This window comes from Rhamphochromis sp. 'chilingali', assembly GCF_963969265.1.
Source record: "Rhamphochromis sp. 'chilingali' genome assembly, chromosome: 18".
NCBI classification, from domain to species: Eukaryota; Metazoa; Chordata; class Actinopteri; order Cichliformes; family Cichlidae; genus Rhamphochromis; species Rhamphochromis sp. 'chilingali'.
In genome coordinates, this window is record NC_137945.1 from 5,110,617 (window position 1) to 5,133,190 (window position 22,574).

Here is a 22,574-nt window from a genome sequence, read left to right on the forward strand (position 1 = left end):
AATTTAACTAGTAAGGAATAAAATATATAAAAATTGAAACCCAAAATCCTACAGGGAGCACACTTAATTCAAACTGAAAGTCCAGTAAATATTCAGGAAATTTATGTTAAATTACACTTAAAATCTAAATTTACATGTGATATTATGTAAAATTAACACTGAATTGTAATTTTAAAGCAGAAAGTGCTACTGCTGTAAGTAAGCCTAACAGCTTCCAGATCACTTATATTTCTGGAAAGATGGCAAGAAGGGCATCACTGCTCATTTCTACAATCTCTCAAATGTTGGAATACAAGCCTTTGTCCCATAAAAATGTTTACTAAAACCTACAAATGAAGAGTTATCCTGGAAAAATAGGGCGCACACTAGTTACCTCAACAATTGCAAGACAGCCTTGTCCCAGATGGTCATATGAAAATAAGGATGCCATTAGGACTTAATCACCGTTTTATCTGAAAAGTTATATATAGCCTAACTGGCATCTAAAAAGTAAAAAAAAAAAGTAGCTAAAATGTTGGTTTTGATGAAAAAGGCTGGTGCTAATTTAAAGAGTCAAGTCGGTAAAAGTAGATAAATGTTTTAATAAATATACATTTTACAGCATTTTGTGAACATACACAAAAGTGGCCATTTTTGACAACAAACAAGCTGAGAGAGAGTTTTATATTTTTTTCCTCTCCATGAACAAAAATAATAGTGCATGATAATGTTGATGTTAATCAATTAGATGTGCCAGACTCTACTATTAATAATACAGCAGTCCCTCGTTTATCGCGGGAGTGACTTTCTAAAAATAACCCGTGATAGGTGAAAGCTGCGAAGTAGCACACTGTATTTTTTTACTATTATTATAGATGTTTTAAGACTGTAAAACCTCTCACTACACACTTTATACACTTTTCTCAGACAGGCACGAACCTTTTCCCACATTTCTCTTTTGTTTAAACACTCTTAAAGTTCAAACCTTCACAGAAACATAAGTCCAGTATTACCAAATGAAACCAAAACGTTTCATCGGCATTGTTGTGTTGAGGAGAAAACTTACAAACACACAGTAGGCCACAGCACTTCAGGGTTACACTGCTCGCGATCCAAGATTTATATGAATTCGACAACCTGAACGCATTTTGTACTGTACAGCAGCGGTCTCCAACCTTTTTTGCACCACGGACCAGTTTAATGTCACAAAAAATTTTCACGGACCGGCATTTAAGATGTCGTGGATAAATACAACAAAATAAAATGATACAGACAAAGAAAAAAACTGTGGTATTTTGTAAAGATAATAATAAACGCACATTCACTGTGTAATTGTGTAACTTTATTAGCAGCGTACTCCTGTATTGTATGCACTTGTATTCAAACAAGTGCATTGTACTAGAAAGAGGCTTTTGAAGGATAAAAAATGTAAAAAGTAATGACTATTTTAAATTTATGAAAAAGCCTTTATGTAGAAAAAGTAACAAAAAAACGAAAAGATAAAAAATAACACATGGACACTTTTGGCCATGAACAAGCTGAAGGGATGGTGATGTTTTTTAAATAAACTCAGAGTATTAAAAACACTTAGAGCCAAATTTATTTATCAGCAGCATCACTAGTAACAAAAACACAATTTAGTTTTCGCTGTAAAAATCGATTAAACTGAATTTACGTGTTTCCTGTTACTGTGGAAGTCACGTGTTTCCAGTTAGTGTGGAGGTCGCAATATGGCGCTCCCCGGTGGTTGCAGCCAGGTGCTCCTGTGGTTTGCGCAGACAAAGCTGGATTTTCATTCAAAGAGAATAAAGTAGTAGCGACTTTTGGATCGATATCTGCATCGATCTGCCCACCCTTGTCTCCTGGATCGTAGCTGAGATCAGCGTGAACCACGTGGGTCTCTGCTCCCTGATCTGTTTCCTGTGTTTGGAAAGAGTTGCAGCTTCATCGCGGAGTTTCTCTCGGTTTGTGGGCTCATCTAAAGGTAAGCACCGAGCTAACTTTACTGTGAGTTCAGTTCATGTTGAGTTTAGCTCCTGAATGAGGTCTTCTGCTGCTCTCCTCGGTGTCTGTTCACAGTTTATTGTGAACACGTTGAGAGAAGAGTGAGAGAGTGTTTGGAGAAAAACACCAACTAATCATTAGCTCAGCATGCTGGGAGAAGTTGGAGCAGAAAAGTCTTTTCATTGTCCCTGCAGCTGTTTTTCTGCCTGCACCAAACCTCTACAGCCTCGTTTCTATTTGAAGTGATAACAGGAAATGGATGAGAGCGATCTGCTGCAGTATCAGGGTCACAATAAACTTTATTGTGCCGGGGCGATCGTGGCTCAAGAGTTGGGAGTTCGCCTTGTAATCGGAAGGTTGCCGGTTCGAGCCCCGGCTTGGACAGTCTCGGTCGTTGTGTCCTTGGGCAAGACACTTCACCCGTTGCCTACTGGTGGTGGTCAGAGGGCCCGGTGGCGCCAGTGTCCGGCAGCCTCGCCTCTGTCAGTGCGCCCCAGGGTGGCTGTGGCTACATTGTAGCTTGCCATCACCAGTGTGTGAATGTGTGTGTGAATGGGTGAATGACAGGTTGTGTAAAGCGCTTTGGGGTCCTTAGGGACTAGAAAAGCGCTATACAAATACAGGCCATTTACCATTTATTGTCCAGCTGCTGTGGATGAACACATGAGAGGAAGTGAACTCCTACAAAGTCTCATTTTAATGAGTCTGGCTGCTGTAAAGTGATGCACAGGAAGATGTTAACAAAAACTAATGAAACAGAGATGAAAGTAAACAGTGTTCATATTTGAAAGCACAGAGAATAAAATATATTTTGGTGGTTAATGTGCAGGAGAGTGTGAAGAATGTAATAATGTCTTCCTGTGTCAAACACAGCTGCAGTCAAAGCAGGAAGGAAAGCACTGAAACCACTGATCAAAGCTCATTAATCAAAGACCGCTGATCAATGGCCATGAGTACCATTCAGAGAGTTGGGGAGTCGCTGCAATCACAGCATTTGATCAATGAGCTTTGATCAGAGGTTGTTGATCAATGATCATGAGAATTTGCATATTAATGCTCAATAACTGACCTCCCAGCCCATTGTTCCTTCAGTGGTGCTCGTTTCAGTCATTATGCAAATGCACTGTTGAAAATTGAGGAGAGCTGCAGTCAGCTGAGACTGAAGAAGTCACGTAGATGAGGGCCGAAACGTTTTTCCTACTGCAAAAGCTACGTCAAGATGAACAGAATCAAAGTTTGGGGAATGGTGGAGGTGGTGGGACTGGGGGGCTGAAGGTGTGGAAAGTGTGGGGTGGGGGAGTAACAGGTCTGTCCCTGTTTGTGGAAACCACAGGAGGAGCTGTTCAGGCTGTTGCTGGATGTGAATAGAGATTGAAAATGTGACGTCACTCAGGGGTAAAACCGCAAAGAATTCTGGGAACTCGTGGCAAGCGGTACTAGCGCACGCAGGCTTTCAATTGAAATCAGTTATACAGCGATAAAAAGAAACACAAAAAATGGCAAGAAGCTGTTGTATTATTAACTGCAATAGCTGGTCGCATGACAGCCACGGAAAGCCGACGGGTAAAGAGATCAGTTGTTATCGGATTACGTCGTTGAAGAGAAATTGTTCGAGCCATGTTTCCGAAGTAACAAAGAGGCGACTGGATTGCAGCCATTCAAAGACCAAATATAACGTCCCAGAACACTCCAGCTCACAGGTTAGTCTGCTCCAAGCATTCCCACAAAGGTCAGTCTGCTGTTGTAGTTAATGCGTCATTTCTCTTAACATAATTGGTGATATAGGCTACAAGCAAGTCTGGCGCTGAACAGAAATTGTCGCACTCTGCTCCTTTATTTATTGTGCATAAATAGTGAATTGTCCTGACACAATATTGCGTTTCGCTTCTGTTATTATGGTACATTGACAAAAACATATACTTTTATTCACAGGATAAAACAGTTGTTTTGTATCACTAATTGCCCAGTACGATTACAACATACAATATTATTGTCACTGCTACATTTCTGTGATGCTACCAGAAATTATTTCCACTGCTAATTAATTACCATTGAGCCCAAAGGTCCTATTAAAAACGGTTAACGAATGTGTATTTATGACGACGATTTGTGAGACTGGTAAACTTATAATATGTACGATGGTCTTTACTTTCTACACGGTGCATTTCAAGGTCCTGTACCCATCCGTCGGTAAACTGTACCTGGGCTTGTTGCAGTGACCTGAAGTTACTAAACTTCACGAGTGTATGCACTCACTCCAAGAACCGTATGATTATAAATATGAGCGTGGTGAAAGTTGGGCAGCACGCTAACGTATTTTGTCCCTCTGTGTGCTCGTAAGGGTCTAACCCTTTCACTGGTTTGATTTTTTTCCTCGTATCTTTTCTTTGACTTTTCATCAAGTCTGTCTTTGTACGGACCGGCATTGTTCTCCTTCGTTTTGTACATACCTTTTTGGGGGGCAAAGAAAAAGCAAGAATTTATTGGAACCGAAGAATGAACGTTTTGCGGTGCTGCAAATGCTTGCATTTGATGCAGGTACTTGGATTGTTTTGCCACGAGTTACCGGCATGCAATGCGCGAAAGTCACATGGTCTGTCAATCTCTATTGTTGATGGAGTCTTTAAACTTGTAGTTGCTGTTTTCCAGACTGAAGCAGAGTCGTTAGCTGAAAACTGGTTTTAGAGGTTCATTCAGGACACCTTCTCAGGCTCTTACAGCCTTACCTGTATCATAACAAAGTGTATAAACCCCAATCCACCTTTAACATGGTCCTTCTCCCAAACCTTCAAATAGGACTTTCTGGCCCTGTCATAGTAAAGGGCTGCTTAGAATATTAGAGCCAATGTCACAAAGTTCCTCCTGAAGTATAAGTGAGTGAGAGAGTTTCCTCACTTTGCAGCACAACACGTCTCACAAGATTTCTACAAGCAATCAGAGTGAAATTTGTACTTTGTGTTGTCAGATGAACATATGAGACACTTTGACTCTTCAGTGCAGTGTGGAGCCTAACAAAGATCTGTTTTGTGTCCCAGCTGATCAGCAGGAGGAGAAGAGTCTGACGGAGCAGCAGAGGAACATTTTCAGCCATCTGGACTCAGCTGAGTCACTACAGAGGAAACAATGAGCTCAACACAGGAGGTGAGGAAAATATCACAGTTTCACCAAATAATCAGTCACGTCTAAAACTCTCATCCTCCCAACCTGTTATATGACTGTGTTGTATATTATGTATTTTTAAATTATGTTTACAAACACAAAGAAATCACAATCAATTATCCTTCGTTAATATTAGTAGTATTATTATCAATTCAATTCTCAATACAATGTTATTTATACAGTGCCAAATCACAACAATAGGTGCCTGAACGTGGTTTATATTGTAGGCAGACCCTACAATAATACATACGGGGGGGGGGGGGAATACAACAATCATATGACCTCCTATGAGCAAGCACTTTGGTTACAGTGGGAAGGAAAAACTCCCTTATAACAGGAAGAACCTTATAACAGCAGAACCAGGCTCACAGAGCCTTCTTTTCTCAAGTAACAGGGAAAAAGTACAGGCTAGTAAATGTAATCAGAGTAAGAAAGTAAAAGTAGCTCCTTGAAGAACTTTTTAACCACATGTTTTTATCCAAAGTTAACTGAACCTTGTGCTTTATTAATGTAATAATAAAATAAGATTAGTAAATGAAGTACAAACTATTTATTTTTAATAAAGGTTCTCTGTTTGAATCAGTTAAGTAGAAAATGAAGGAAAATAAAACATATGTGTATTTTCTGTTGCCTACACTGTAGAGGGTGACTTTGCCTCTAAACAGGAACATGAGCAGGGAAGAGGTTAAAGTGGGATTGAGCAGGTGGGAACCCTAAAATCAGCTGTAGTGGCTCAGCGTGGGGAAAAGAATCACAGCTCACAATAATTTCTGTTGAGAGCTCCAGTAGATTTTCTTAAAGTACAGGCTGTGATCAGCTGACCTGCTGCTCTCTGTGGATGTACACAACTGAATTCAACCAGATGTCAGCAGATGTTTCATGAGCTGTCCTGGCTGGTTTCCATCCTCTACACTGACAGTACACTGTCTTTATATTAGACACTATACTGTTGGTATGAAGGTGGAACTCAGTGAATGAATGTCAGCATCATGAGCTTCAGTTTAAATGAATCTCTGCTACACTTGATGTAATCTAACTCCGACATGAGCACCACAGTCACTGTGCACCAGTCACACACTGTTCTTTACTTTAAATCCATCACAGTTCAGCAAACGAACCTGTTTATCCTGCACTAACCTGCAGAGGATCTTCATGCAGTCTTTAAATAACACAGTTAATCTGCCTCAGATTATTTTGCAGCATCTTTCACAACCTGAAAAAACATAATGTCCATGTACAGACTAGGGCTGCCACGATTAGTCGACTAGTCACGATTACGTCAACTATCAAAATCGTTGACGACCAATTTAATAGTCGACGTGTCGTTTGAAGCTTTGTAAGATCACAAAAGACGTAGGAATAAGTAGTAGGATTTAAGAGTGTAATAACGGACTGAAACAGAATATGGCAGCACTGCATGTAAAAGGATGCCAGCTGCAGATTTCATTAAACTTTAATAAACTATCATGTCTTTATTTTTAGTTAGCACATACCTGAAACGCTTAAAGCTGTAAGCTAATGATAGTTATATAAGAGCAGATGCTGCTGGTGCAATAAGCTGTACGTTTTATGTCCAATGGATGATGATCTGATTAGTCGACTAATCGCAAAAATAATCGGTGACTAGTCGACTATCAAAATAATCGTTTGGCAGCCCTAGTACAGACCCAATGTCTGATTTCAACACATGAGGACTTAGAGTGGCTTGCAAAAGTTTTTGGCTCCCTTTGACTTTTTTTTCACATCTTGTTACATTACAGCCACAAACATGAATCAATTTCATTGGAATACCACGTTTTCCATGTATTCGAAGACATTTCTTCAGCTGAGAATCAGAGAGGAGAAACACACAGTTTTACTTGCAGCAAGGGCAGTCACAGAGCACTCGCACGGGAGTGAGGGCTCTGAGACTGCCCTGGTGTGTGCGTGTGCGTGTGTGTGTGTCGAAGGAACGACTCCTCTGCCTGGTGGGAAGAAAATTTATAACAAGTCTTGTAGTGAACAACAAGTCATCAAAAGGTCAACATGCAGTACTCTACCATATGCAAACTTATATCATTAAAAGATTACACTGACTACTAAGTACAATTTTCTGTTGACACATGTGAAAGACCAATACAAAGTGGTGTAGATGTTAGAAGTGGAACGCAATCATATATGATTCCAAACTTCTTTTTTTTTTTTTTTTTTTTTACAAATAAATCATCTGTTTTGTAAATTAAGCAGATGTTTGTTTGTTTTTTTCTTTTTTCTATGTCGTCAGTATGTTTTATAAAAAAAAATCCCTCGGGTTGCAATCAGACTCTGACATTTTCCTTCACTAAACCAAGCTAGTAACTGTTACATTGGATTTATTATTTTTTTAAAAATGAGAAAATTATATAAATATCTAATAGGAAACAACAACAGGAAATATAAAAATAAGTATAGAGCTGATAAGCATTCATTACTTTTCTGAGTGTGTTAGCATGCTAGTATTAATATTTGTGTACAGCAGGAGGGATGGGCATGATATAAGTGTTTGAACAGTCATGAATTATTTTTTTAAACAATGTCTTTTTTATTAAGAGGTTTCCTTTTATACACATAAACATCAATGTATACATTATACATATAAACAGAAAGAAAAAAGAAGGATTACAGATGATCTGTACATTAGGGTTAAGTAGTACATTTAAGCTGTGAAATGAGTTCAAAAATGTATCTTCGGCTGTGAAATAAAAGAAAAAGAAAAAAGGGAAAGAAAGAGGGGGAAAAAAGAGAATATAAACAAATGTATAATATATCCCAAAGTAACAAAATCCCTGCAAAACAATCCCATTCATTCCCACCCAGGTCACTGCCTGCACCCGCACACTGTATTTCCACACCTGACTTAAGAGAGTTTGCTGAAAAATTCTTATAGATTTTGAAAAGCATCAAGGAAGGGTCCCCACGTGTCTTGAAATTTCCCAGTGGAGTTCTGAAGTGAGTGTCTTATCTTTTCCAGTTTTAGACAGGCCATGAGGTCATATAACCACTGTTTGTGAGTGGGAGGGGCAGCATCCCGCCACCTCAGTAGAATTGCCCTCCTGGCCAACAGGGAACAGAATGATAATGCCTGTTTTTTAGAGGCCGGTAGAAGCACCTCATTCCCACTGATGCCAAACAGAGCAAGAAGGTGGCCGGGGGCCAGCGTCACACTGAGAATTCTGGACAGGGTACGAAAAACCTCTGACCAGAACTGAGTGAGATTGGGACAAGACCAGTACATGTGGACCAGTGAAGCTTCAGCAGTTTTGCATCTGTCACAATATGGAGAGATTTCAGGGTAGATACGGGATAATCTGGATTTTGAGAAATGGGCTCTATGCACCACTTTGAACTGGATTAAACAATGGCGGGCACATAGTGATGTAGTGTTGACATGTTTGAGTATAGAGGCCCATGTTTCGTCAGAGATTGTCATGTTGAAGTCTTCTTCCCACAGTGTCTTGAGCTTGGATGAAGAGGTATGTGTCAAATTTAACATTTTATTGTGAAGCAAGGAAATCAGCCCTCTATTGGTTGGATTGAGTTGCAGGATAGTTTCTAGTAGTGTAGGCTCTGGTGGAGGGCTTGAGCCTGAAATCTGGGAACAAATAAAGTGCCTGACTTGCAAGTATCTGAAAAAGTGTGATGGTGGAAGAATATATTTATTAGCAAGTTGTTCAAATGATGCTAGTTTGTTGGCTATGAATAGGTCCTTGAAGCAAGTTATTCCACTTCTGTGCCACTCCGCAAACCCACCATCCTGGGTAGAAGGTTTAAAGAAATGGTTAGATGCAATGGGGCTGAGAAGGGAGAAGTCACAAAGTTTAAAATATTTCCTAAACTGGCCCCATATTTTTAATGAGTGCACCACTACAGGGTTGGGAATGAAGTTGAATGAAGAGGATGAGAGTGGAGAACAAAGTGCAGCTGCTAAGGATATACTGTTGTCACTATGCAATGCCATAGTGACCCTGTCAGGACAACCACTCCGATTATGGTAAAAATACCAAAACACCAAACATCGTATGTTAGCAGCCCAATAATAAAAACGAAAGTTGGGAAGTGCAAACCCACCCTCAATTTTAGATTTTTGAAGATGCATCTTATTAAGCCTTGGGCGTTTACCCTGCCATAGATAAGATGAGATGACAGAGTCCAGCTTATTGAAAAAAGTGTTGGGAATGAAAATGGGTACAGCCTGGAAAAGGTATAGAAATTTCGGTAGACTGGTCATTTTAATCGAAGTGATACGTCCTACCAGAGACATAGAGAGTGGTGTCCAGTGGGTAAGGGACCGCTTCACTTGGTTCAGCAATGCACTCACATTTTCTGTGAAAAGGTTTTTATGTTTTGTTTTGTTTTTTTTGTCACTGTGATTCCCAAATATGTAATTTTTGTCCTTTCAACTCTGAAGGGCAAGCAGGTGAAGTCTAACATACTGGCTTTGCTACTTAGCGGGAAGAGCTCACTTTTATTCAGTTCATAGTTCAGTTTATACCCTGAAATCTGACCAAATTGACTAAGCAGATTCAATGCAGATGGTAGTGAGGCTAAGGGCTTAGAAATAAAGAGCAGGAGATCATCTGCATAGAGCGAGACCTTATGTTCTGTATTGTTTCTCCAAATGCCGTGTACCTCTTTGCAACTGCGGAACGCAATGGCAAGGGGTTCTATGGCCAGATCAAAAAGCAGGGGGCTGAGGGGACATCCCTGGCGTGTGCCTCTGTGAAGTTTGAAAGGTTTTGACAATTGGAGGTTAGTTCGTATTGTAGCAGATGGTTGAGAATAGAGTAATTTAATCCATGAAGTAAATTTCGCTCCAAAGCCAAATCTATCAAGGACTGCAAAGAGATAATCGAACTCAACTCGATCAAAGGCCTTTTCAGCGTCAAGCGAGACCATACATTCATCAGAGTCTGTAGAGCTGGAGTAGACTATGTTAAATAGCCTCCTTATGTTAAAATATGAATGACGACCTTTATTGAAGCCTGTCTGGTCTTTCGAAATAATTTTTGGAAGAACTATTTCTAGTCTACAGGCAAGTATCTTGGCTAATATTTTAGCATCTGTGTTCAGTAGAGAAATGGGTCTATAGGAGGCACATTCCAACGGATCTTTTCCTTTCTTTTTAATAAGTGTAATACAGGCTTCATAGAATGATCGAGGAAGAGATCCTTGTTCCTTGCAGTCTGTGAGGGTTGCACTAAGCTGCGTGGACAGTAATGAAGAGAAGTGTTTGAAAAATTCTGACGGAAAACCATCCGGACCCGGACACCTACCAGAGTGCATCGAAGCTATAGCCAAGGAAACTTCTAACTGGGAGATGGGTTCATCCAGCCTTGTTTTAAGTTCTGGTGGAATTTCAGGAATGTCAAGTTTAGCTAAGAACTCATTAATTGCATTACAGTCAGTTTGGGACTCTGAGGTGTAAAGCTGTGAGAAAAAATCCCTGAACACTTCATTGATTTTTTTTCGTGATCTGTGACTATGTCGCCATCTTGTTGTCGAATTTTAAGAATACTTTGCCTTGCCCGAGAACCTTTTAGAAGGCTCGCCAGTAATTTTTCAGGTTTGTCACCATGCATATAAAATTTGGATTTGTCATGTAAGAGTAAACGTTCAGTCGAGTACGTTGTGAGTAGGTCAAGTATTGTTTTAAGTTCTACATGCTTTTTAAATATTTCATGACTCTGTTTGAGAGCATACTGTTGATCAGTCTCCTTAATTTGTTGCATTAACTTATTCCTTTCATGGGTGGACTGTTTTTTAATTCTTGCCGAATAAGCAATAATCTGGCCTCTGATATACGCCTTAAAGGCATCCCATACGACAAGGCTGGAAGTCTCTGGGGAAGAGTTGGTGGCAAAGTAAAAGCGTATCTCATCCTGGATAAACTTTACAAAATTTTCATCCGACAGGAGGGTCGAGTTGAAACGCCATTGTGCAGCTTTAACAGGAGGATGTGGAAGAGACAGAGACAAAGTAAGAGGGGCGTGATCTGAAATAACTATGCTATGGTAGGCACAGGAATGGACCTGCTGCAGACAATTAGTGTCAATGATAAAGTAATCAATTCTTGAATATGTATGGTGCAAATGTGAAAAATAGGAGTAATCTCTTTTATGAGGATTTAGAGTACGCCAAACATCACACATTCCATATTCTGATAGAAAGGCATGAATGACAGATGCAGATTTGCTTAAAACATTACTCTTAGTGGATGAGCGATCCAGGGCTGGGTCTAACCAGCAGTTAAAATCACCCCCCAGAAAAAGAGAGTAGACATTTAAGTCGTGTAAAGAGGAGAATAGTTGTTTAAAGAAATTTTCGTCATCTGTATTAGGAGCATACACATTTACTAGAGCAACAAGACTGTTATACAGTTTCCCACTGACTATGACATATCTACCATATTTGTCTGCTATGACATTGTGGGCCTCAAAGGGAATGTTCTGCCTGACTAATATAGAGACCCCACGTGCCCTAGCTTGGAAAAGTGAGTGAAAACACTGGCCCCTCCAACGGGAGAAGAGACGGACATTATCAGAGGCCCTGACGTGGGTCTCCTGCAGGAAAGCCACGTCAGTGTTATGGTGTTTAACATGTGACAAAACCCTCCTTCTCTTGACTGGATGATTTAGACCTTTAACATTCCAGCTTAGAAAGTTCAATTGCAGACTCATCTGATTTGTAGAGCAAAGAAAATATGCACAGTGGCCTTAGATGATAAGAACAGAATAACTTTACAATGGGTGGAAATTAGTTCAGAACAAGTTAAAAAAAAAAAAAAAAAGAACAGTGTATGAGGTTCATAGCAGTGACCCTTACCCTCCCCAAGCCCTCCCCACAACAGAAAATGGCTGCCAAAAAAAAAGAACAAGAACAAGCAGCGAGCTCTTCAAACTTAGCATATTTAGAGTGTTACTCCTCCTGTCTATGATACCAATAACCTAGGCATTGAAGCAGTCGAATCACTGCTCCGGTGGCCATAGCATAGTAAGCTGAAACCCCTTATAATACTGTTAAGTTTTGAAACTGTATCAGCCACCAAGTCCAAATGTAATTGCTGGAGTGTTTCAAAGCAGAGTCCAAGTACGTAAACAAACAACCAAACACAAAAAAGATGATGTAGTGTTATGACCCAGGGTCATTATTTGCGGTATGGTGTTGTTATTGTTTGTATTTGTATTCAGTGACGCTTGTTTCCAGGTGGAGGCCGCCCATTGGTGGAGGAAGGAAAGAGGCCAGCTACAAAAGGGGTTGGACTGGGCCGGCGAGCAGACTTCCTGGTTTCCCGTGAGCTGTGTGTCTGGGGACCGTCGTGGTGTGTGACTGCACGGGGCTGCAATATAAATGTTGAAAAAGGGTGTACCTGAGCTTGGTAGCTGTAGGGGTGGGAAGCCGTTTTCTTTCATTCCCCTCTTTTCTCCTGTTTCGGGTAGGGAGACAGGTTAGAGAATTGTATTTTGTTTTGGAATCGTGGGAGGTAAGTTAGCTTTGTTTTTCTTTCTAGTGTGTTTTGTTTGTTGTTTTGGCATCGCCCACCCTGAAGCTCGCTACCTGTTCAGTAAATAAATTAACTAATTCTCGTCAATCTGCCGCGGTGTGATTTATTTTGTCGTTACTATGTGTAGGGTTTATCTTTTTGTTGTGTTGCACCCCGGCCTCGGGCCGGTGTGTAACAGTAGTTCAATAAGTACTACTGGTATAACTGAATTATTGAATAAGAACAGACAGAAGGCTACGAGTAGATAACAAAACTCCCCGTCTCCGTGCAACAGGTATTACGTCATTAGCCAACGGGTAGAAGTCAATGAGGTTGTCTCCTTATTTTTCAAAGAAAAAAAAGAAAAAGATTATCGAGTTAAATGAAAGTAATAATCAGCATTTCAGTACTATAGCATTCAGACTATATCGCTACACTCGGAGGGGAAAAGCGACGTCTTACGTGGATCCCGACTGCGCCTCCATACCTATATGGAATGTTTGGTACCTGCATTTAGTGCCATTGTTTTATTGGTAATAATTCTTCACGGGGCTTCCGGAGCCTTTGGGAGCCTCTCAATGTACTGTTGAGCCTTGTCCACGGAGCTGAAAAACTTTCTGGCGCCGCTGGCCTGCGTTATGCGAAGCCGTGCTGGGAAGAGGAGAGCCGGCCTCAGGCCTCGCCCGTAGAGCTCCGACATAATGTCCTTGTACTGCGCCCGCTGATTGAGGACCTCGGGGCTGTAGTCCTCCACAATTCGGATAGGCACGCCTCGGTAGTCGAATTTCCCTCTCCTCCTAGCTTCTCGGATGATGAGGTCCTTGATCTGGTATCGGTGCAGGCGGATGATCACCAGGCGAGGTGGGCGTCCCACGGGCGGCTTCGCTGCGAGGGAGCGGTGCGCTCTATCGAGCTCCGGTGGAGACTGAAGTATTTCTTTGCCCAACAACTCATAGAGAAGGTTGGAAAAGAAGTGAGTGGGGCGCCCACATGTTCTGACGCCTGCTACGGCTCTCCAGGTCGGTGACTTTGTTCTTTAGCTGGTTGTTGTCTTCGCGAAGAGCGGCACACGTGTTTTCAAGGTCAGCGACACGTTGGCTCAGGTCTTCAATTGCAAGCTCCAAGGATGAACCTCTCGGCCTGTTCCTCTTGGGATTGTCGTACCTGGTCCAGTTTTGAATCGAGGGCGTTAAATGAGGTCTTAAATTCAGATGCCAACTCATCTCGGTGCTGCTGGAGCAGCGTGGTGATAGCCTCCAGTGTTAAGCTAGCGTCCTCCTTTTTGTTCGCTTTTGCACTCTTAGAAGCCATTGGAAAGGGTTAAAAGTGTTCAGAACACTAGAAAAGTAGTTACGAGTGAAAGCGAGTTGAAGGGGTGAAACTGGTCAAAGCGGAGTTAGGTTCACCGGAGCAGCTCGTTCCTGCGTCTATTCGGGTCGCATGCTGACCGGAAGTCATGAATTATTTTTAAGACCAGGTTGGATGTAATGTGTCAGAACTACCAGTAGGTGGGGATAAGAGACCTTTTAGGTGTTTGGTGCCACACTCCACCTTCAGGTTTAAAACTAGTGTTAATGGAGGGAGTTTGAAGGTTGAGTTTGTTCCACGACTGCATTTCACTCACTGCCTCTGTTTGTATCTCTGTCACTGCAGGACCAACATGGAGCGAGAAGTCAGCGCTCTCAGGAGGCCGACAAACCTCACAGAAGAAAGAGAGAGAAAAAACACACCTGTGACGAGTGTGGGATGGGTTTTAATAGGAGGGATTCACTAAAACATCATCAGTTCATCCACACTGGAGAGAGACCGTTCAGCTGTGACTTGTGTGGAAAGACTTTTTCCTGGAAGAGTGGCCTAAAATCACACCAACTCACCCACAGTGGAGTTAAACCGCACAGCTGTGATCAGTGTGGCAGAGCTTTTACTCACAGTAGCAGCTTACAGAGCCATCTAGTTACCCACTCTGGAATTAAGGCATACAGCTGTGACATTTGTGGAAAAACTTTCAGCCACAAAGGGAACCGAAATACACACCTACGCATTCACACCGGACATGATGTGTACTGCTGTGATCAGTGTGGCAAAGAGTTTGCTAAACACACACACTTACAACGCCACATGTTTACCCACACTGAGGAACGACCTTATAAATGTGACCTGTGTGAGAAGACTTTTAAAGCTCCACATCACCTGAGACAACACCAACAGATCCACACCAGAAAGAGACTCCACAAGCACGGTTACTGTGAGGTATGTATTTATATTGTTATCTTGTCATTTTAGCCTGACTGTTTGGAACAACTCTGCTCATTAAACTGTGTTAGCATGTTAGCAATTCTACTGCATGGAAAAGCAGCTCTGAGTGATTATTACGTCCCGTATTAATTACTGTAATTCCCTCCTATTTGGTCTCCCTAAAAGGTCCCTTCATAAACTCCAACTTCTTCAAAATTCTGCAGCTCGGGTCATAACTTGCACTCTGTCAAGAGCTCATATTACCCCAGTTCTTCAGCACCTTTACTGGTTGCCCATAGAAGCCAGGATACATTTTAAAATGTTACTTCTTACATACAGGTGTATCCATAAATCTGCTCCTTCATATTTATGTGACCTGCTCCATATCACCACTGTTTCCTGCCTTCTCAGATCATCATCTGCTATTCATCTTACTGTTCCGTCCTCACACCTTAGTACTATGGGGAACAGAGCTTTCAGTCGCTCTGCATTCAGTTATGATTTTAGTATTAATGTAGTATTATGGTGGTGGTATTGTAGTTTTTACAGCCCTGTTCAAAAAAAGCGCCCGTCCGACAGCCAAACCCATCTGTTCTCTGATTGGATTGTTACATTTCTGATTGACATGACATTGACCAATCAGACGAAAGGAAGAAAAATAGGGTCAAAATTCGTACTTGTAACGTTTTTTGGTTGTTTTGTTTTTTGCTAAGTCTACACACAAATTCTTTTTACACATACAAAACTGATTTACAAGTACAGAATATTAATGACTACACTTTTAGCCCATAGATATTAATTAAATTTTCAGTTCAATTCAGTGTTATTTATACAGCACCAAGTCACAACAATAGTCGCCTCAAGGTGCTTTTTATTGTAATGTGGATCCTACAATAATACATACAGAGAAAAACCCAACAATTATATGACCCCCTTTCAGCAAGCATGTTGGCAACAGTGGGAAGGAAAAACTCCCTTTTAACAGGAAGAAACCTCCAGCAGAATAAGGCTCACAGAGGGGCGGGGCCATCTGCAGAGAGCGGTTTGGATAAAAGACATGCTGTGGAAGTACATTATTATTATTATTATTATTATTATTGTTGTTTTTATTATTATTATTATTATTATTATTGTTGTTGTTGTTGTTGTTGTTTTTATTATTCTGATTACTATTAATAATAATATTATTATTATTGGTATTATTGTTGTTCGAACAGACTTAATATTGGTTTATCACTGCAAAAAAAACCCGTTCAAAGCACCACAACGGTAGCCCGATATCAGGCAGTAAACACATTAAGTGTGTATATTTTCCTTTTTTTTTTTTTTTTTTTGCTCATACAAATAAAATGTGATTAATATAGATTGAAAATGAATGGCACTTAATTGCCTTTAATCAAAAACTAATCCAATGTTTTCTACAGTGAAACGTTTGAACAGTCATTAATTATTTTTAACACCGGGTTGGATGTAATGTGTTCCTACTACCAGCAGGTGGGGATAAGAGACCTTTAAGGTGTTTGGTGCCACACTCCACCCTCAGGTTTAAAACGAGTGTTAATGGAGGGAGTTTGAAGGTTCAGTTTGTTCCACGACTGCATTTCACTCACTGCCTCTGTTTGTATCTCTGTCACTGCAGGACCAACATGGAGCGAGAAGTCAGCGCTCTCAGGAGGCCGACAAACCTCACAGAAGAAAGGGAGAGAAAAAACACACCTGTGACGAGTGTGGGAAGGAGTTTACTCTGTATGACCTAAAACATCATCAGGTCATCCACACTGGAGAGAGACCGTTCAGCTGTGACTTGTGTGGAAAGTCTTTTTCCTGGAAGGATGCTCTAAAAAAACACCAACTCATCCACAGTGGAGTTAAAGCGTACAGCTGTGATCAGTGTGGCAGAGCTTTTACTCAAAGTGGCCACTTACACAGTCATCTAGTTACCCACTCTGGAATTAAGGCATACAGCTGTGACATTTGCGGAAAAACCTTCAGTCGGATAGACAGCCGAAATACACACGTACGCATTCACACCAGACATGATGTGTGCTGCTGTGATCAGTGTGGCAAACAGTTTACAGGAGACGCACAGTTACAACGCCACATGTTGACCCACACTGAGGAGAGACCTTATAAATGTGACCTGTGTAAGAAGACTTTTAAAGCTCCACATTCCCTAAGACGACACCAACAGATCCACACCAGAAAGAGACTCAACAAGTGCAGTTACTGTGAGGTATGTATAGAGCAGGGCGATATGGCCAAAAATATTTATCACGATATATATTTGAAAATTTGCGATAACGATATAACTGACGATATAATTGATGCGAGACAAAATACAACTCCACAACATTACTAGCGCAAAAAGACAACCTATCATTTATTTTCACTTAAACAAGAAGCTGGTTTTTATGTACATTAAAGCTTTATAAAAATGTAACAGTGCAAATGCAAATTCCTTGCTGAAAGTTTAACCAAAAGGCATTTCCAGTAGAAATGGGCTGACATATCCTGAGCATAACCATGTATAATATCCACTGAAGTTAAAAAGATTAAACTGCAGTGTGCAGTACGTATTTTTCGGACCATAAGGTGCACGGGATTATAAGGCACATTAAGCGAAACAAAGCAGTCAGATAAATCAAACTTTATTAAACTCATTCTTCTTGCTTCCTCCACTTCTGTACCATTGATTCATTAATGTTGAATTCTCTGGCAGCTGCTCTATTCCCATGTTGTTGCAGTATATTAATGACTAACCTCGTATTGTGGATGGATTATCTCAGTTGTTCTCCTGACTGAAGTTTGGTCCTTTTACAGCATCCTGCCATGCGATTGCATTTGTCTCTAACCATGAGGAACCTTAACGTTAACTTTTATAAGTGGAAAAGTGTTAGTGTTTGTCCTCCAGCTTCACTGTTTATGTTATGCTAACATAGCTGTGTCGCTAGCGATCACGTAGCACATAATTATATACCAGCTAGCCCAACTTCAGTAACCCTACAAACGTCACTGCTGTTTAGTTTCCTGTCTTCATTTATGTTGGAAGTGATAGCAGAGCTGTACGTTTGATTTTTTTCCGAAATCTCTGTCAGAACATGCAATATCATGCTTGGGTAACTAGCGAAACTAGCGAGCTAACTTCCGCTAGCTTCCTGCTAGCTTCTAACTCCGTTAAATGTAATACATTTTGTTTTCATGGATGCCTGGAAGTTAAACTTCATAGTTACACCTGGTAAAGCAGCAATGCTGATCGTTTTATTAAAGATGAAAGAATTAAGACAGTTTTTAACTCTTAGTGATGCTGCAGTGTTCGTTTGACCTGAAGCTTACGGAGTTTAGGACCCAGATTACTCCCAGATTTAAGGGCATCTTAGTCCGACGGCCGCTTGCATGTTCTGCAAAAAAATGTGCTTTGTCGTGTATCTGACGGACAAACACCAAACCAGTTCCACATCACTGAAGTTGCACCATTTTTACAAACCAATTCTGGTTCATCTGTTTCACTCAACAATCGGCCATGTGCGTATGAAAACAAAGGCACTGCGCATGCGCGTTTTACTCCCATTCTATCGCGATATTTCATTTTCCTATCGTTGCCTAACATTATACCGGTATTACCGTGAACGGTATAATATGGCCCAGCCCTAGGTATGTATTTATATTTTTATCCGTGTTAACTGAAACAGTAAAATGTAATTGGACGTCTGCAGAGATGCTCTTTATTTCAGGCGACGTTCAGGATAAAAATGTTGAAGGACTGACTTACACTGTCTTTGTGTCTTTGTTTAGAAGCAGAGCGACACAGATGGATCCAGTTCTCAACCCTGTCATCACTGTGGTGGTGGGAAAGAGTTTCGTTGTGACCTTTGTGGAAAAACTTTCAGTCGAAAACGCACCCTAAAAGTACATCAATGTAAACACACTGGAGACAAACTGAAATACTGCAAAGAATGTGGGAGAAGCTTCACCACATCAAGTTACTTAAAACAACATGAACTGATTCACAGTGGGGTTAAAAAGCACGTCTGTGATCAGTGTGGGTCATCCTTCACCACTGCAAGTCAGCTTAAATCACACAAACGATCCCACGTTACTAATAAACTGTTTCACTGTTACCAATGTGCCAAAACATTCACTAAATTATCTGCTCTGTGCAAACATCAGCGTGATCACTCAGGGCTGAAATCACTCCCATCACTGGATCACAGTGAATCTGAAGAGACAGAAAGATCCTCTGGTTTCAGTGTCAGACTTAAAACCCTTGAGATCAGGCTCCACAGAGTTCAGATCGAATCTCCTGTAAAGATCTGATGAAAATGTTCCACTGGATGGATGGATTGATGTAAAATCTCTTTTTCTGAAGGTTGCTCTCTTCCTGTTTCTGCCAGTGCTGACTGCACAGATGTAATATAGATCCATGTCACTGTTTGGAAGTATCAGAGAACTGCTGATGCTGTAAAGCTGCTGCTCAGTCTGATGGGCTGTTGTGTTGTTGTTAGTGATGCTGGATGAAGGGCTGGTGGACCAGGTGAGCTCAGGTTGAGGGTAGATCCCGTCTGAGCTGCAGGTGATCCTTTGTCCTATTTGTTGGAGACACAGACTGGAGCTCGAAAAAATCTAAGAATAAAAAAAAAAAAAGAAAAATATATTTCTAAACAAGTCAGAACACAATTTTCCTTTTCTGTTTATTTCATGTTAACATGATTTAATTTAACAAAAATCATGTAAACATGGTGAATTGACTGCTGAGGACTGGGGCAAAGTCATTGTTGGGTTTAGATTTTATTATTGTCATTTGTATATAGGAAATATTTAACCATATATGCTTAGAGGTGTATAATCAATTGTGTAGTGATAGGATGTGTGATCTTTAGCAGGCTGTAAAGGGAGCATGGGAAGAGGTCGTACCTTGTTTTACGGTAGGATTAACATAGCTATGTCTGTTTTAGTCTAAGTGCTTTTTTACATATAGATGAACTGTTGGATTTTCCAGACCAGCAGGTTAAGGGAAGTCGTTTATGGACACACACACACACACACACACACACACACACACACACACACACACACACAGTATTCTTTGTTCACATGTATACCTATGTAAGATGTTATATGTTAATGACCCTATGCATATTCATGTGACCACAATAAAATGAGTGCTATGGGGAACCTGGCTGAGAGTCTGACGAAGATCAAGTGGTGGAACGACACTTGGCTCCAGGCAGGTCTCCCTCATGCATGAGTAACACGAAGAACTTTGGTGCCTTGTGTCTTGCTTTTTGCTGTGTAGCAAGTTGTCCTTAACGTTCCAGCGAATAGGTTTATGCTGCAAACCTATCAGTCATATTCTCAGATGAAGCCTCTTTCCGATTGTTTGAAGCATCTGGGGAAGAGGCTTGTGCGGAGAAGAAAAGGTGAGCGCTACCATCAGTCCTGTGTCATGCCAACAGTAAAGCATCCTGAGACCATTCATGTTAGGGCAGGGATAGCTCAGTAGGTAGAGTGGTGGCCCCATGATCGGAAGGTCGGGGGTTCGACTCCACTGAACGGCTACCCTGAGGTACCCCTGAGCAAGGTACCGTCCCTACACACTGCTCCCCGGGCGCTGCACTGGCGGCTGCCCACTGCTTCACTGGGTGAATGGGTTAAATGCATAGGAACTATTTCCCTATGGGGACTAACACGCACACTTTACTTTTACTTTACTTTGGGGTTGCTTCTCATCCAAGGGAGTCTGCTCACAATTTTGCCGCAAAACACAGCCATGAATAAAGAATGGTACCAAAACACCCTGCAACAGAGCTACAGATTAAAAATGCCCAAGGCGAAGCACTCAAAAGTCTGGCTGTACTTCACAGCATCTGATGAAGCACCTGGTGATTGATAGCTTGCCGCAAGACCTCACACTGAGCACATCTACTGCGGATGTGGTGCCTGTTATCGGACCCAGAGTTAGCAATATCCCCCAAGAACCCGAAGAGTGGAGTCCTGGCCTCTAGCCCTGCCAGTGTAGCACCGGTTCCAACCAAAGGAGGTATGTTGTATTGTTACGCCCCTAGTCTAGGCGTGTAGGGACGCACATAAGGTTGGAGGAGAGAGAGACAAATCCCCGCCCTGGTTCCCAAGCCAAACATCCAAACCAGTTGTGAGTAAAAAAAAGGTGATTTTATTTAAGGACAAGAAGCATAGCTCCAGGGTGAGCCCAGGCCAAAATAATAAACAAAACCAACTAAGTCCCACCAGAAAAGACTAACTAAACCCTAGGAAAGAAATAGAACAAACAAATGACAGAGCTATCCCTCGCTCCCTGACCCAGAAAACAGGAGAAAACGATTCCAAAAGAAAAGGCAGCTCACCCCTTCCGCTTCAGCCCACGAGTGCCTAAGCTCTCAGCTAATGCACTAGGAGCGGCTTTCACAATTCACACTCACACAAATACACAATATAAGCACAGGCTGGGAAAACCAGGGTCAGGACCGTGACGACTGTCAGGCTACTCGCTCGTTCCACTCTCTCTCTCTCTCTCTTCCTCAGAGCTGTCAGAGCGGCTTTTTGAAGGTGGTCAACCGCTCCATGGTCCAATCAGTTGCTCACGACTCCTCATTAGGGGAGTGTCGGGAGAAAACTCTGCAAAAAACCCAGGAGAAATAAAGACACAATGAGACAAAGTTACTTTCTTTGCTAAACGTGTACACGGGTGAGCTGCTGAGAACAACTCACACCATGGACAGTGGCTTGGCATTTTTTATAGGCACAGAGACAGTGAGAACAGGATAAGAAAATAATAAACAGATAAAATAAAACAACTCCATATATGGTGCTAGTCTCGTCAGCAGAGAGCTGGGAGAGATAAAACAATCTAAAACAATATGTCCCAGAAACAATATGTCTTTGCTGGGAAAGTCTAAAACGACACTTCTAAACCAATCTAACCACAGACAAAGGGCATCTTTGTACATTTAAAAGAAGGTAAAGAAACATAGAATCATTTTTCCTCTAACAGGGAGGGACCTGGAAAAAGTCTTAAGCACAGTACAGAAAACACAGACAGAAAACAGCCCACACAGTCCTCATGGCCACAGCCGTAACACCCTCCTTCCCAAAATCAAAGACATCTCCTTGATAAATGGCCTGTATTTATATAGCGCTTTACTAGTCCCTAAGGACCCCAAAGCGCTTTACATATCCAGTCATCCACCCATTCACACACTGGTGATGGCAAGCTACATTGTAGCTACAGCCACCCTGGGGCGCACTGATTGATAGATGTTTTGAACAGTTACTTTTAAAGGAAAACACGGGATAAGGCGTCCGCTAGCACGTTCTCAGTGCCCTTTTTATGACGGATTTCCAAATTGAAGTCCTGCACCAGGAGGGACCACCTCATCAGCCTTTGGTTCGAGTTCTGCATCCGCATTAGGAATACCAAGGGATTGTGGTCGGTATAAACAATTACAGGCCAGGGACTGCCACCGACATACACCTCGAAATGCTGCAATGCGAACAGCAGAGAGAGAGCCTCTTTCTCAATCGTACTGTACCCCCGCTGATGGACATTAAATTTCTTTGAGAAATAGCCGATCGGGTGATCCACACCATGACGGTCCTCCTGTAGCAACACGGCACCTGCCCCGTTTGCACTGGCGTCCACTTCCAACTTAAAAGGGCGTGCAAAATCAGGGGCAGCCAGCACTGG

The 22,574-nt window shown here is 41.6% G+C and overlaps 2 protein-coding genes across 14 annotated transcripts in view; one reads left to right on the top strand and one right to left on the bottom strand.

Annotated features, from left to right (window-relative positions):
• Positions 1–1,584: 1,584 nt before the first annotated feature.
• Positions 1,585–19,789, top strand: LOC308385620 (uncharacterized protein). Of its 13 annotated transcripts, none has more exons than XM_080864659.1 (6): positions 1,679–1,963; positions 5,019–5,124; positions 12,364–12,450; positions 14,294–14,890; positions 16,515–17,108; positions 18,668–19,789. In XM_080864659.1, exons 2-6 carry the CDS (start codon positions 5,107–5,109, stop codon positions 19,187–19,189), a joined length of 1,818 nt encoding a protein of 605 aa, XP_080720785.1. In that variant the 5' UTR covers positions 1,679–1,963; positions 5,019–5,106; the 3' UTR covers positions 19,190–19,789. The 13 variants fall into 13 exon arrangements, with proteins under 13 accessions (XP_080720782.1, XP_080720785.1, XP_080720787.1 ...); XM_080864664.1 differs by lacking the exon at positions 1,679–1,963 and adding an exon at positions 11,073–11,136 and having other exon boundaries at positions 4,616–5,124; positions 12,348–12,478; XM_080864663.1 differs by lacking the exon at positions 1,679–1,963 and adding an exon at positions 11,073–11,136 and having other exon boundaries at positions 4,616–5,124; positions 12,364–12,478.
• The window catches only part of LOC308385627 (uncharacterized protein), a gene marked incomplete at its 3' end in the record, with an annotated part of 121,348 nt that continues 118,561 nt past the window's right edge, over positions 19,788–22,574 (bottom strand). Inside the window, exon 4 of the mRNA XM_080864684.1 lies at positions 19,788–21,505. Within this exon, the coding sequence (XP_080720810.1) occupies positions 21,441–21,505 (65 nt within the window). The remainder of the gene's footprint in view (positions 21,506–22,574) is intronic.

Excerpts from the sequence above, each read along its gene's own strand:
- LOC308385620 (XM_080864657.1), top strand. The coding sequence starts at position 12,316 with ATGGTGTTGTTATTGTTTGTATTTGTATTCAGTGACGCTTGTTTCCAG. Across the intron at positions 14,891-16,514 it reads ACAAGCACGGTTACTGTGAG|GACCAACATGGAGCGAGAAG; the intron begins GTATGTATTTAT and ends CTGTCACTGCAG. Across the intron at positions 17,109-18,667 it reads ACAAGTGCAGTTACTGTGAG|AAGCAGAGCGACACAGATGG; the intron begins GTATGTATAGAG and ends GTCTTTGTTTAG.